The sequence below is a fragment of the Geotrypetes seraphini genome, chromosome 14 (genome assembly GCF_902459505.1).
Source record: "Geotrypetes seraphini chromosome 14, aGeoSer1.1, whole genome shotgun sequence".
NCBI lineage: Eukaryota > Metazoa > Chordata > Amphibia > Gymnophiona > Dermophiidae > Geotrypetes > Geotrypetes seraphini.
Window position 1 is genome coordinate 23,136,302 of NC_047097.1, and position 16,521 is coordinate 23,152,822.

Genomic DNA, 16,521 nt, shown 5'->3' on the forward strand with positions numbered 1-16,521 from the left:
TGACCCAGTGGAGGCATTGCTTATGTTCTTATGTTCTTCTGAAGGGACCCTCGACCACAAGAGGTCATCCGCTCAAACTCAGGGGAGGGAAGTTTCGTGGTGACGCCAGGAAGTACTTCTTCACAGAGAGAGTGATTGAGCATTGGAACAAGCTTCCAGTGCAGGTGATCGAGGCACGCAGCATCTCAGACTTCAAGAATAAATGGGATACCTATGTGGGATCCCTACGAGGGTCATGCCAAGGGATAGGGTCTCTAGGGTACAGACTTGAAAGAGCGTGTAAGTAGAGTGGCAGTATAATTACAATTATACTTAAGGGGGTCATTAGACTTAATAGGGAGGGTCAATAGTGTGGGCAGACTTGATGGGCTGTAGCCCTTATCTGCCGTCATCTTTCTATGTTTCTATATTCTATAAATTACAAATGTTAAAGTAATACCATAGATAATTCAACACCTTCTGACCGAGCCCAGTTATCACGGTGTGTATACCTATGTATAATATGCACCCAGAGACATTTCTTTAGATGGAAAATAAGTGCGCATTGTACATGAGATAATATGCTAATTATAGACGTCCTCATGTCAGAGGATTATTAGAGCTTTATTTTCTTATGCTAAATCTATCTTTCTTTCTTTTTAGACATGCGCCCAGGATATTGTTTCACTTCACTGGCAAATGGTCGATGTAGCAACCAACAGCAGCAGCTCATACCTAAAATCCAGTGCTGCTGTGACAGTGGACGTTGCTGGTCTTCTGGAGCAACCACTGCTCCAGAAATGTGTCCCATCCGAGGAACTGGTATGATTGTTCATAGGTGATAACATATAACTGTGGGAGCGCCCCTGATACTGAGCAAGTTTCTTCACTGTATCTAGGGAGAAGTAATTTTGTGAATAGTTTAGCACCCCTAATCATTTTGAAAAGTTGGCACCCATATATATATAGTGGCATGCTTTCTGACAATCTGCCTTGTGAGATTGTGGTTTAAATATTTTAAAAACCACTGAGGAACATGAAGAAATGACTTTTGAACTGTGCCACTACAGCCTCTGCAAAGTAGAAAACTGGAAAAATTAAGGGCTGCTTTTACAAAGCCATGGTAGAGGTTTCTACTGCGGGCAGGCAAGGTATATGCTCCAGTGTTCGTGGGAAGCATTTATCTCGCCGGCCTGCGGTAGAAACCTCTACCATGGCTTTGTAAAGGCCACGTTAAGTTCTTTTATGCTTTTATTGGTTTTATGAGGGCTAATTTTGACAAGCGCCACCTAGTTTTAAGCAGCAAGAAAGAGCATAAATGGTTGTATTCCAGTAATTTAAGTGCACAAAGACCTACTTACACACATAAATGACTTCTAGAATACTGACTAGTGGGAAACTGTACACCACGCTTTGCTGCTGGGTGTGTGCATGGGTCAGTTAGTGCTGCTGAAAAAGTCTGGTTGGCGCCTAACCACATAAAACCAGCGAAGGTAGTTTACCTCCACTGGTATTGTGTGGTTACATGGCTGCGGAGGTTATCTTCCTCTTTTCTTTGTGGTTAGTGCCTAATGCAAAATCAGCTATTTTGGAGACATTCTGGGGTTGGAGTCAGCACTAGGCTGGTTAAGTGCCAATATTCAGCACTTAACTGGCCAAGGCCACTACATAAATAGAATCGCATAGAAATCAGTTCTGTCTTTATGTGGTTCACCATAGCTGGTTAAGCACTGATAAAACTGTAACAATTTTTTTTTTTTGTTTTGTTCCTGGGTAATAAATGCTCTTTCTTAATTGCCTGTGCCATAAAAGTATAGAAAATGGTTATTGCTCCCCTCAAACTTTGCTTTTGTGACCAGGACATTGTAATTTTAAAATTCACCTTTTTTGCAGAACATTCCAGATTGATTCCAAGCTGAGTAAACTTAGGGGCCATATCAGTGTGGTAGCTGATGAGAAAAACTCATACTATCCAAACCAAAAAGACCGCAACGATTTGATCAGAGATCTTGGTCTAACCAAGTCCAATGCCCAGCTTTTGATGTCTAGGCTCAATCAGTGGAATTTGTTGGATGAAAGTGTGCAAGTCACAGATTAAAGGAAGCGTCACCAAGCCTTTCCCTCCTTCTTCACCTATCAAGATGAGCTCTGCTTCTGCCACAATGTGACCCAGTCTGTTTGAAGCCATTTAAATCTCCTGTAACCTGAAAGAGTGGCGTCTCTTCATTGACAGCTGATCCTGAAGCATCAAAGTCATGCTGCTTCATAAAAGGAACAATTAACTGTCTCTTCCATTGGCTCACTCAGTGTACCTCAAAGATGATTACAACAGCATCAAGACCTTACTAGGTGCCTTGAAGTATAATGAGTATGGCTGGGAGGTCATCGGAGACTTCAAAATGGTGGCATTCCTAATGGGTCTCCAAGGCGGTTTTACCAAGTTTCCCTGCTATCTCTGCCTTTGGGATAGGAGGGACACAAAGGCGGGACTGGCCACAGTGAACCGAGTTCTCTGTGGGGAGAAATGTCAAATGGGAACCACTGGTGGACAACTGGAAGGTGCTGATGCCACCACTGCACATCAAATTGGGCCTAATGAAACAGTTTCTCAGAGCTCTAGATAAGGAACTGACAGCCTTCAGGTACCTTCTAGACATCTTCCCTAATCTGTCTAAGGCAAAGGTCAAACCTGATGTCTTCATCAGACCACAGATAAAGCAGATCCTGTAGTGCAAGGAATTTCCTAAGAAGCTAACTAGGAAGGAGAAAGTGGTTTGGAACAGCTTTGTTGCAGAGGTTCAGGGCCAAGGCCAAAAATTATGTGCAGTTGCTTGAGAATCTGATGAAGAATTACAGTAAAATGTACTGTAGGATGTCTCTCAAAGTCCATGTCCTTGATGCTCATCTTCAGACATTCAAGGAAAACATGGGAACCTACTTAGAGCGCTTACACTAGGATATACTGGACTTTGAATGCCGCTACCAAGGACAATATGATGAGAACACGATGGGAGACTACATCCTGGAAGTGACACTAGATCAAAAGATGGCCATGGAAACCCAAGTAGCTGCTGTAGTTCACAAAGGCTTTGGAGCACTCTTGGAACTATGATTCATTCATTCTTACTTTGATGCCCTTCCCTTCCAAATCCTATGTCAAGCATTGATCCTCAGTATGCTAGACTACTGCAATTTTATCTATCTTTCATGCCCCCAGAAACACTTTGACTCCAAATGATTCAGCACCCAGCTGTGTGCCTTATCTTCCGACTAAGGAAAACCGACTGCATTGATTCCCCATCGAGGCCCGCTTATTATTCAAGCTGGGCTGCTTCATGTTTAAAGCACCATTTGGCCTCATGCCAAACTACATGATGGAAGTATTTGAGTTTGCATTCCAACTCCATTTTCTCCTACCCCTCCCTGCAAGGAAGGCCTAAAAGAGCTTACATCACAAAACTGTTATCCTACCAAGCAGCTCACTTAAGCCTGGAACTACACCCATCATAGGGTCCTCTTCATTGTACATGCATTTTAGTGGAAGCTTAAAAACATACCTATTGAATAAGTTTCTAGCAGAGCATTAAACCCCATGCTCTGTCACTCACGCTCTTCCTCCCCAGATGACTGTAAATGCTCAATGCACTGATAACATCTAATACTTACTATATCCCCCCCCCCCCCCCTTGCTACTTACATTTGAGAATCCCTATCTATAATTTCAACTGTATCTGCAGGCTGTTTACTTACTTTAGTTTCTTCGTATTAATTTAGCGTGATTGTATTTGACACTGACCTTGTCTTGCTCCTAAGCCGTTTGTACTTGTATCCTCACCGCATTGAACTTCACGGTTTATTACGGTATACAAATACAATATTGTGTTATGTTATCTGGGGGCTGATTCATGTAAGCGACTTACAAAATAATTCCAAATCTCAAAAAAAAATGCTCACTTCTTAATCTTCTGTTGCCATCTTTGTATAACTTCAATATAAATACATGCTAATTGTGGTTCCTATGTTGCTTTTTATGACTTTATAAGAAGGAAAAGATGAAAATTCGATGTTTTCACGTTTTAAATAGGTAAATTGCAAAATTTGACTATCCTGGTCACAAAAGCAAAGTTATAAGGAAATAACAGACATTTTCTATACTCTTTAGGCATGAGCAATTAGGAAATTACACTTACTGCCCAGGAATAAAAATCGTGTTACATAGTGATATCATACTTAACTAGCTATAATTTAGCTGTCTCCGTAAACCCAGATATTTACCTCTTCCCCCTCTCCCCCCCCCCCTCATTAGGGTTTTTTATTAAATGCTCATAGGCATTTAATGAGCATTGGAGCTTTTATTGCCACAGCCAGCAATAAAAAAACCCTAACGTGACTTCAAAAATGGTGGGGGAGGGTTAATGCTGCAGCCCAGACATGGCCCCCCCATTGAATTTCTGAGCATAGTGCCAGTACTGGTCAGCAAAACTCTGAGCACCTCCAGCTGGATATCAACCCCTCAATGATTAGGGATCTTCTAGGAACACATAAGGGCATTCATTCTATTTTGTGCTCTGCTTTGGTTTCCACAAAAAGGAAATTCCTTTTCCTATTGCTACTCTCCTACCTATGGGTGATTTCTAGTTTCTTTATGATTATGATTTTTGTTTGCTTTCTCTTCTTGTGATTTAATCAACATTACATAACCATAATCAAGTTAAGTGAGGAGGCAGGGGTCTGCAAGAAAGAGAATTCAAGAAGATAGGTGGCTTATAATCTACACTAATTGCTATTGAAGTTACTGTTTTAAGACATATAAAGCTGGATTCATTTTATAATAAATCTCAGTTGTATTTTTTTTTTTTTTTTCAGATGAGTATCGCAAGCTGTGTGTAAGTCTAGGACCCGGAAGACCTGATGTGTCTGTACTACCTGGTGTCCCCCCAGCTATTCCTCCCGGTGTCCCTCCAGGCGTTCTTCCTGGGGTTTTCCCTTGGATTCATCCTCCACGCGTACCAGATGCTTTTCCCTCTCGCATTCCATTTGGACCTGGTAATAGTGGACCTATTTTTCTTCTCGTATTGCAGGAATGTTTTAAACAGGAGCTTGTACAATCCTTGCACTTAAGGAAAAAAATAAAAAATAAAAAAGCTAAATTTCCATTTCTGTGTTACATTATTTCAGAAGCTTCCGGTTTATTTGTGTTCATCCTTTTAATTGCAGTGGTATTGCCATTCAATTTAACTGACCCTTCGTCAACCGACTATTGCCTTTTATTTCGAAACCTCTGCCTTAATGGTCGCTGTATCCCGACACCGGGGAGTTATCGCTGTGAATGCAATAAAGGATTCAAGCTAGATGTCCGAGGAGAATGCATTGGTATGAATTTTTTCTTACGTCTTTTTTTCCATATGGCAATGCTTACAATCTCTTCCTGGGGAAAGGGTTCTTAGCTTACTAAGGGCTTCTTTTACTATAAGGCACTAGAGGTTTTAAGTGCATGCCGGTGAGGTAAATGCTGAAATGCTCATAGAATTCCTATGAGCATCGGAGCATTTACCTTGCCAGCCTACACTAAAAACCTCTAGCGCCGTTTAGTAAAACCTAGGGTAAGTTTGTGAAATGACACTAAATTTTAGACATGCAGAAAAGAGCTGTTGACCTGGGTAAATTGACTGAAAACGGCCAACTCTCAAGGTGAATATTGTAGAACAATGCATGTACTTGTACTCACATGCATCGTTCTAGAGCATTCACATTGAAATACGGTTAGGTTGGGAGGCAGCAAAGATATGAAACTATGCATATTATTTTCTTTGGGGAAATAAAAGTAGCTGCCAGAAAAGCAGGGGCAAAATGTCGGTGTATGCTGTCTGCCAAGAACAAAAACAAAGAAAAACGGCAGACAAGCGTACAAGATGCAGGCTATGTTTATTGTATCAATTATTAATTGCGGTTAATAGTGCCACCTTTTTACAAACCAAGGGGCCCGACATGGTCCATGTTTCGGTTAACACGCCTTCATCAGGGGCCCTAGTTGACAAGGTATCAAATTAAGCCGCAAACAAAAATAAACATGAGCCTGACCAGAGGTCTCTGTACGAACTTGCTACAAAGCAAATGTCGGGTCCCTTGGTTTGTAAAAAGGTGGCACTATTAACCGCAATTAATAATTGATACAATAAACAGAGCCTGCATCTTGTATGCTTGTCTGCAGTTTTTGTTTGTGCTGTTTCTTCCATACTGCAGATTGTGTTGGATTCACTTTTTTGTTTTTCGTGCTATCTATCAAGGTAATTTTCCTTTGTAAACTGCTGCAAAGCCCATGGGTAGAAAAACTGGAGACTTCAAACCAATGTGAAAGAATCTAATATAATAAAAGGCTAAGCCGCGCATGCGCACTCCCATTGCGTGTTCTGTTTTCCGTGCGCTGTAGGGCACCGCAGATAGGAGTGCGCATGCGCGTGAAACACTCTCCCTCCTACCCCAAGGCGGATGTCGGACGCGACGGCTGTCGGCCGTGCTGTTCTTCGGTGTGCCCTGCTCCTTGCCAGCGGCTCCTCTCAGGATCCCCACCAGCATCGGAAGTCGATGCAGTTGGAGATATTGAGAGGAGCCGCCGATTCCAGCACTTAAGATCTCATTTTGACTTCTGGGGGCGTGGAGGCTGTCGGCTGCGGCGGCTCTTGCCATCTCAAGGATAAGCCTGTAAGTTTGCTGCCGCCATTGCTGTCCTTCCCCAGAACCCATGCTCGCAACAAAACTGCTGCAAACTCTCCAGAGCCATACTTGAACACGTGAATGGCAGAGAGCGTGTACGGCGGCGGTGCACATGCGGCAGGGCGCGAGCGCTGTCTGAGGGAAGTTGTCCCTCGCTGCCGCTGACAAACCCCCAGCAGCAGTAGTACATTACCTGCTAGTATTTCTCTTCCGAGCCCCCGGCGCCCTCAGTGGTGAGAGAAAAAGAGGGCAGAGCGAGCCCCGGCCTTCTGTCGCGCATCCAGCTCCCTCATCGCGTCTGACCATAAAAAAGTAAAGAACTAAATGAAAAAAAAAACTATTCAAAGTTCTTAAAACGCATGTGGCCTGTGAAAAATTGCAGGACGATCTTAGGAAATGGGAAGACTGGGCATCCAAATTCAAGTTAAAATTTAATGTGGACAAATGCAAAGTGGGAAGAAAAATCCAAGCTGGCAGATGCTAGGATCCATCTTAGGGAGTCAGCAAGCACTCTACACATGCTGCTTCGGGGCCTTCTACTGCCCTGATTTGCTGGGCAGTAGAAGGCCCCGAAGCAGCGTGTGTAGAGTGCTGCAGAAGCTGCTGGAATCGGAAGGTTTGTCTGGACCGTGGGAAGGGGGGGGGGGGGGAGGGAATGCTGCTGTGCCTGCTTCTCAGGGAAGTGGTGGGAGAGAAATGCTGCTGCATAGGAGGCAGGGAGAGAGACAGATAGATAGAAAGAAAGACAGACAGCAGGAGGAAGGGAGACAGACAGAAAGAAAAGAAGACAGACACAGGGGCAGGGAGAGACACAGAAAGACAGACAGACAAAGGGGGCCAGGGAGAGAGAGAGACAGAAATAAAGACACACAGACATATATTCTAGCACCCGTTAATGTAACGGGCTAAAATACTAGTCTTTAGATAAGAAAACTAGACAAACTTTTAGATAGGAAAAACTAGGCAAACCAAATTATTGTTCTTGTTATCTAATCTAATCTAATCTTCTATTTGTGCCTCCTCATACCTATAAAGGCTCAAGGTGACTTTCAAGAGAGGGGAGAGGAGGGAGAGAGGGGAGGTGGATAAGTAGGAGGGAGAGGAAGGGGAGGGGAGAAAAAAGAGGGGGGAGGGAAGGGGAAAGGAGAGGGTAAAGGAGATTAAGTGTCGAACAGATGGGTTTTCAGTTTTCTTTGGAAGATTATGTGGTAAGATTCAGTCCTGAGACTGTATGTAGTAGTTTATGTTGTTTATTCCACTTTAAACGGAATAGAAATTTTAAAAATAAATAAAAAAAATATTCTACATATTTTACAGATGTAGATGAATGTGAGACGCATCCTTGCCGCCATGCAGATTGTATAAATACCCAAGGGTCTTACATTTGCCAGTGTCATCCTGGATTTCAAAGTACATCAACCAGGACTGAATGCAGAGGTGAATCTGATTTTACAGTTTCTCTTTCTATCTGTCCATTTATATATGTGCAAGGCTTATAATTATCCTGTAAATCCATGGGGATTGAATTTTCAGAAGAAGATTCCTTGAGACCCAGAGAGAACAACACCGTACTAAAAATAAGGTCTCAGAATTTTTAGTCTTTTTATATAGAGTTAAGAACATAAGAATAGCCTTATTGGGTTAGACCAATGGTCCATCAAGCCCAGTAGCCCATTCTCACGGTGGCCAATCCAGGTCACTAGTACCTGGCCAAAACCCAAGATGTAGCAATATTCCATGCTACCAATACAGGGCAAGCAGTAGCTTCCCCCATGTCTTTCACTGGTTAAAAATATTATCTTTAAAAATATGTATTTAACTTAGCTGTTTATGAGTTTTAATAGGGATAAAAAGCATTTTGTATGGTTTGAAAAAGAGAGAAGCACACAGGGAAAATGATAAAGGGTTAAGAGTGGAAATAGCAGACCGAAAAAACTAAAACAGAAAGAGGTATAATTTATGGTGGGTAAAGTATCCCCAGCAATTACAGTTCATAATAATTTTTCAATATAGCATCATTTCACTGTTGGAAAACCTTTCTCCCTCTAATCTCGTGGTCTCCATTAGAAATGTGCAATTATTTTGAAGTCTTACTCAAAGCAAATTTCGATCTGGTTTGAGTTTGTTTGTTTTTTGGATTCTCCCCATACCCAATGGGATCATTTATCAGACTTTGTCCCTGGGTGTATCTGCAGAAAAAATGAACAGATTTGCCAAATTTCTTTACAGGTTCATCAATTCCTAGAACGTTTTTAGAACTAATTTAACCAACCTGTGAGAATCTGAATCTAAACTGGATGTTGAATGCTGGGGCCTCATCCAGGCACTGCCATTACATTTCTAGGTCAGCCACTGACCTAGAAATTATGGAGGCGCTGGCCAATAACCAATGCTGGCCCCCACAGGCAGAGATTGGACCCCCTTTTTGTGTGATCCTATTTGCCTGCTTAGAAATATGTGCACAGGTACTGAACAGGGTAGGTGCCCACTTAACTGCCTGATTTTCTCCCACTGCATTCATCAACAACTCTAGCACCATCAAGACATGATTTTCTGATTTGAGATGTTCAGATTGTCGCACATCACCTGTTGTGGTATCTGTTTTGCTGTTTTTCAATGAACCCCCTTACGAATGCATAGCGCAGGTTTGAGCATTGGAGCAGTTACTGCTGCTACCATCGCTAAAACCCACGCTATGCGTTCGTAAAAGAGGAGGGAAATTAGGAATACATATTCATTAATGTGTATTGTTTGGTTGCCTAGAAAAATGCATTCAAAATCAGTTGCATGTGCATACACTTAAGAATTTATGCATACATAATCAATTTGCACGCGTAAAATAATTACAGTGCTCTTAAATATATTTTTATTAAAACAAATGTGTGAAATTTTCTGACAAGAAACCAGTAATTTGGGGGAAAGTCAGAAAATCCAAAATTGAACAAATTTTTTTTGGCCTATACATACCCTTAATATGTCACATACTGATCTTGGTGCAAATGGAACAGACAGGCTCATAGAAACATGATGGCAGATAAAGGCCAAATGGCCCATCCAGTCTGCCCATCCGCAGTAACCAATATCTCTTCCTCTCTCTAAGAGATCCCACTTGCCTATCCCAGACTTTCTGGAATTCAGGCCGCATGGTGATGCTGCATTTCAGATCTGGTCATATGAACAAATATTCCCAACTGCTTCTCGGTTCTTTCAGAAAGTAAACAACTGCAATTGACAGCATAAGATAATTCTGAAATTAGAAACAAGAAATCCAAGGAAGGATCATACTTAAGCTTCTTGAGTGAGCTGCAGAATTTTTGCATAGGTCTTCCCCCCCCCCCCCCGCCCCCAATGTCCTTTTCTTGCCATTATTCCAGGATGCTATTCACAACCAAATTCGTATTTAAAATTAAAATCAGAAAAGATACACACTTTCAGGTTAGGGCCTTAACACGCAGAATAGCGCATGCTAGCCGCTACCGCCTTCTCTTGAGCAGGTGGTAATTTTTCAGCTAGCCCGTGCTATAGCACGCGCTAATCCGATGCGTGCGCTAAAAACGCTAGCGCACTTTCGTAAAAGGAGCCCTCAGTCTTTGATAAAAAGTGGCCTGCACTGTTTTTATCATGGGCTATGCATGCGCTGAGGCCACTTTTTCACATGGTTCTAAAATGGCCACAATTTGGCTTTCCCTATTCATGGCCATTAGCATGTGAGCCCTTAACATCACCTATTTTGTAGGTGGTAAGGGTTCCCAAGCTAATTCTGTGCTAATTGGTCAGCGTGCGCCAATACCTACCTGATTAGCATAGGGCACATCTACTGTCCATCCCCAAACACTCCCCCGTACTACAAAATAAAATATATTTTTTAGCATGTCAGTGGCATGCGCCAAGCCTGCAGTCAGTGCATGGCTCCTGAGCGCAGCCCGCTAGCGTCATTCTTCAGCAGCAGTAGTAGTGGGGTGGGCGTAATGGGGTGGGGATGGGTGGAACTAGGGTGCGGCTCTAGGGGTCTGAATTTTACATACGTAAAATTTGGTAACCTTATTTGTGACGCCTGATGCCACTTACGTTGTTAGCCATGCCTATAGTGGCATTAGGCGCCTCCAGAGCCGTGTTTCTGGTGCCTTTTATTTAAGCGCTTTAAATTTGACGTTGTTTGCCATTTCAAATGGCATTTCCCAATTAACTTAGGCACTGCTAGGACACCTTACAGGCACCTAAGTTTAAGCGCCATTTATAGAATTCCCTGTCAACATTTTCTGAATATTGAAGCCTTTGTTTTTATTGGATTAAGATCTGAAAAAAAATGTATACACACAGGGGAAAAGTGACCATTTTCTCTTGCCTTTAGATATTGATGAATGCTTACAGAACGGACGAATATGCAACAATGGCAGATGCGTGAACTCAGATGGTAGTTTCCACTGTGTTTGCAATGCAGGCTTCACTGTGACACTTGATAGGAAAAACTGTGAAGGTAACTAGCACCCCTTTGCAATGCTGTATGTATGATTATGTTTCTGGGTGTTGTGAAAGAAGAAAATAAGTTTAAAATAAAGAGTCAATTTTTATCACCAATCAATCCAAGGATGTCTTTCCATTTGGTGATGCTGCAAACATAATTTTTTGTGAAGTATATTGTATAGATTTCTTAACTGCAAAGATGGTTGATATAAAGCAGTGAGAAACAGCATTCATGGTTCTGTAAGGAAAAGCAGACACACTATCTTGCTACTCTAATCTGACCTAGAAATGTAGATATATATTCCAGACATACCTAATGAGTTTCTACCTCCTAAACCATTAGCAAAACACAAAGAATGCTCTCTGACATCCTTGCCAAGCTTTTGGTAGCACTTTTAATGATATTTCCGTGCACTAGAAAAAAATGTCAAGCATAGTTCTTAGAAACATATTTGGCAGAATATTATTGCAGTGACTCAGGACTCAGCCTGAAGGCTCCATTCCAAAATTCCTGCTTTGGATAGATTGCATTTTTTTGCATTATAAATTATTTCAAAATAGAAAAGATCCCACTTCTAGACATGCAACATCTTCATAAGATAACTATGATGTAAACCCCCCCAAACCCCACAATCAATGCGCAGTTAGGACACCATATGTTTATGGACCTTATGGTGTTCTGTAATATTTTCTCTTTATCCCCCCTTTTACAAAACCGCAGAAGTGGTTTTTAGTGCAGGCTGGTGCATTGAATGCTCTGCGCTACTCCCGACGCTCATAGGAACTCTATGAATGTCAGGAGCAGCGCAGAGCATTCAGTGTGCCGGCCTGCGCTAAAAAATGCTTTTACGATTTTGTACAATGGGGTGGGGGTGGGGGTTATGTTTGGTAGAACTAAGTATTTTAATTTCTTTTTCTTCTTCTTTGGCTTTTTGACAAAAAAATCCTGCTGTGCTATTCAGACCAAAAATATTTGTTTAGTTTAGTGTTCCATGCTGTTTACTAGATTTTTTTTTTTTTTGTTCAGGTTTCTATTTATTTATTTTATGTTTCGGGGACAGTATTGCCAACAGTTCATGCTCCTGTGCTCTGTTGCACAATAGTGAATCTATTGATGACAAAGAAAGAAACCAAAATTTCAAGAGTTTCCTGTTTGAGGTTAAAAATGATCTGAAATGACATGCTCAAGGTTCATTTAATTGTCTACAATCTAAGGGAAATATTCAATTTTTAAAGTACTCAATTACACTTAAAATCAAATATAAGTACGTATCTGGCTCTAGATGTTAAATGCTGGTATGTTTGGCAAACAGCGGATCTAAGATAACAGAAGGATTATTGGCATAGATCAGTAGTTCCCAAACCTGTCCTGGGGGACCCCCAGCCAGTCAGGTTTTCAAGATATCCCTAATGAATATGCATGAGAGAGATTTGCATATAATGGAAGTGACAGGTATGCAAATCTCTCTCATGCATATTCACTAGGGATATCTTGAAAACCTGACTGGCTGGGGGTCCCCCAGGACAGGTTTGGGAACCACTGGCGTAGATGAATTGAGGAATCACATGATTTCCTCAAAGGACTTTTAAATCACTGAGCACTTGACTTTAATTTGACTCGATTTCCCTCATAAATAAGAACATAAGAATTGCCACTGCTGGGTCAGACCAGTGGTCCATCGTGCCCAGCAATCCGCTCCCACGGAGGCCCATAGATCAAAGACCAGTGCCATAACTGAGTCTAGCCTTACCTGCGTACGTTCTGGGTCATCAGGAACTTGTCTAACTTTGTCTTGAATCCCTGGAGGGTATTTTCCCTACAACAGCCTCCGGAAGAGCGTTCCAATTTTCCACCACTCTCTGGGTGAAGAAGAACTTCCATACGTTTGTACAGAAACTATCCCCTTTTAACTTTAAAGAGTGCCCTCTCATTCTCTCTACCTTGGAGAGGGTGAACAATCTGTCTGTATCTTCCAGCGTTTAACATCTAGAACCAGATATCTGCAGCTTTATCATTATTTCATTTTTTGCATTTGGTTAATTTGCATTTAAATACAATCACTGGCTTGTACTTTGCAGTGCTTTTCTGGTCTAATGGAGGAATAGGGAACCCAGATGTGCAATGATGGTTCCCATGAAATCGTGGTCACTTTGTATTTTTATAATATGACCGGTGGTGGTTACTGAACACATCACAGAGTAATTAAAGAGATAATCCATAGACTATAAAGTACTTATATTTGATTTTAAATGCTCAAGGTTCATGTCAAATGATTGCATAGCTCTACTATTTAGGGCTGTCCCCCTCCTCTTCTTGAGTTGCACTGTGGTTGCTTGCCAATCAGAACCAACCAAAAAATACTGAAGGGGTAACAGACTCAACCACTATGCTGTTACTGTTGAGTGACTAAAGGGAAATGCTTTGATATAAAGAAAGTCACTTTATGAAAAATAATAATCATGGATTCTTATACAAATTGTTGTTAATTTACATATCTGATAGAACTCTGCTCAGAGACATGAAGGCATTATGTTCCGCCTCACCACCCAATCATTGCAGTGTTCAATGTAAATTTACTCCAGGTGCGAGTCCTCATTAATGCGCTCAGGAGCCATTAATGAGGACTCGCACCTGGAGTAATCAGAACCAACCAGCACACTTACTCCATGATCTGACTGTGTGCGAAGAACATCTGTCCCTCTGTCTTCCCAAGGCGCTATTCTTCAATGCAAGGCCCGGGGGGAGGGGCAATGGCAGCCCCCAGAGACCTGACTGGATAGGTGTGTCATGTGAGACTCCCTGATATAAATAAGAGAGAATCTTTCATAGAGATGTTATAAGACACAAATATTTTTATTCGTTTGGGTGTACTATTGTGTGGTATTGTGAACAAAGCCACAGCCCTTGGAGGATTATCATGAGTTGTTTTTGTGGTATGTATTGCAAAGTGATTTTAAGCCACAAAGTGCAGAAAGCAGCTTGTGTGGCACTGAGACATTGGTACGAGAGATGTCGGAAGCTGCGTTTGTTTGCAAGATTGCGGTCAAAAGTGATTCACAGGGTAGGAAAGGAAAATATGACTCTAGTTTGTTAAGAGACCAGTAAACACATTCTGCAGTGGGATCCCATATATTCCGGCTTGTTTTCATGATGCTGTGTCTGCTGCTAATGTAGCAGAATGATGGGTTTGCTGGAGCCACATGATCATGTCTGCAGACTAGGCCTGGCTTAGAAACTTTAGGCTATTAATGTTGCCAATGGTTAGATTATAATTAACAAAATGGAGATAGAAAATAAACAAGTACCATATAAAACATGTAGCTTTTGGAAGGAGAACTTAGAAGACTTACAGTATTCGTGGAGATTTATGGAGATGTGGAAGAACTGTGTTTAATTCTTTTGAGGCAATCCGATAAAGAGATTCCAGGCTGTATTCTACAATACGTGACAGTAATATCTACTGCACCCCGTAACACACACATGGCTTATGTGTTTATCTGATATGTTAATGAGCAAAAGTAACATAATGTTACTTATTTCTCAGGCACAACATTATCACAGGCAATGGCATAGTGAGGGTAGGAGGCACCTGGGTTGGTGGTGCCCCACATCATCCTACTCTCTTCCCCCTCTGCTTCTTCCGCACCCCCTCGCTTCTTCCCCATCCTCCATGCCACACTTGCACCCTCCCTTCCCGCCATACCTCATTAAATCTTCTCCAGCGTGAGTTGCTTCTCTGGCCTGCCACTCACACACCAGCGTTGGCTTTCCCTCTGACATCACTTCCTGGCCCCACGACCCGGAAGCGATTTCAGAGGGGAGCCAGGCTGGCGCGAATCTCAGGCTAGAAAAATTGCACGTGCTAGTGAAGATTTAAAGAGATGGGGTGGAAAAGGGAGGGTGCGAGCATGGCGTGGAGGGGCAGAGAGGTGCCAACACCCCCACCAAAACGGCGCCTGGGACAGTCTACCCCCCCCACCCCCCTTACTACGCCACTGATCATAGGGACACTCTGTATTCTAATGCAGAGCCATTAGGGGATGATTGTACAACTGAGCGCTCCTCCATTTAGGCATCCTGACGATGTGCAGTGGGAGTCTATTCTATAGTGGCATCTGGGTGCCTAGATTCCATTTAGAATACTAGCATAACCCGTGTTTGCTGCACCTGACTTTTGCACACCTGTAGTTACACCAGTTTGCAGTTACACCTGATATAACTGTGGTCACGTTAATGCTGCAAAGACATGAGTAACCTACAGAATTCTGTAACGTATGTGCATCATGGAGAGCCCCACCCATGCATACACCCCTTTGCATTTTCATGCATGTATGTGCTATGTACGTTACTTGTACTGATGTGAGCGTTTATTTTCTAAAACTACTGTTGAGGTGCACTGAAGATTAGTGCCTTAGGAAGGCAGAGGGGCAGGTGTTCTTCTCACACGGTCAAAAGTTAGCTAGCCAGAATTTTGACTTTAAAAGTTTACCATCTCTAAAATTTAACATCTTAAGTCACAAAACTCCTAACGCCAGGGACAGGGACATGAGGCTGGATACTTGCCACCAATTTCCATTGCTCAACACCCAGTTATTTAGGTGCCTCAAGTTAGATGTCCCTCTTCCCAACTTGGACTCTCTTTTGTTAAGCCGTGGTAAAGGTTTCTACCACGGCGTGGGATGCTAAATGTTCCGACGCTGCTCCCACGCTCATAGGAATTCCACGAGTGTCGGAGCAGCATCAGAGATTTAGTGCTCCAGGCCATAGTAGAAACCTCTACCACAGCTTAGTAAAAAGGAGGGGGGGGGAGGGGTAATTAGGTTTCTCAGTTTAAGGTCCCTAAAGTTAAGGTTAGGATCTTATAGATTTTGAGGCTGCAGCAAACCTTTTAAATATTTATTTATTTAGTTAGTTATTTTCTGTTAAATTAACTATAATCATCTTTTGACCAAGTACCAGTATTAGAAACCTGAATGTTCTGGCCATGGATTATTTATTCTAGACATAAACTTGTTAAAATTTGGCCTTGTGATAAGACAGATTCATAAGAGAAATTTTTTTTTTGTCATTGGCTGTATATAATTGATAGAACTAGGATTATAAAAAAGTGTTTGTGGACAAAAAGCGGAGACTTAGAGGGGATATGATAGAAACTCATAAGATCATGAAGGGTATAGTGAAGGTAGAGAGAGACAGATTCTTCAGACTGGCGGGGGCAACAAAAACTAGAGGGCACTCAAAAAAATTGAAGGGAGATAGGTTCAGAACAAATGCTAGGAAGTTCTTCTTCACCCAGAGGGTGGTGGACACCTGGAATGCGCTTCCAGAGGGGGTAGTTGAGCAGAGTACGGTTTTGGGTTTCA

General features: G+C 42.2%; 1 protein-coding gene across 4 annotated transcripts in view; it reads left to right on the plus strand.

Annotated features, from left to right (window-relative positions):
- The window catches only part of FBN1 (fibrillin 1), a 342,377-nt gene that overhangs the window by 110,666 nt on the left and 215,190 nt on the right, over positions 1–16,521 (plus strand). For all 4 annotated transcript variants that reach the window (XM_033919694.1, XM_033919696.1, XM_033919695.1 and 1 more), the window contains 5 exons: positions 643–801; positions 4,846–5,025; positions 5,197–5,352; positions 8,011–8,130; positions 11,045–11,170. In XM_033919694.1, the coding sequence (XP_033775585.1) occupies positions 643–801; positions 4,846–5,025; positions 5,197–5,352; positions 8,011–8,130; positions 11,045–11,170 (741 nt within the window). The remainder of the gene's footprint in view (positions 1–642; positions 802–4,845; positions 5,026–5,196; positions 5,353–8,010; positions 8,131–11,044; positions 11,171–16,521) is intronic.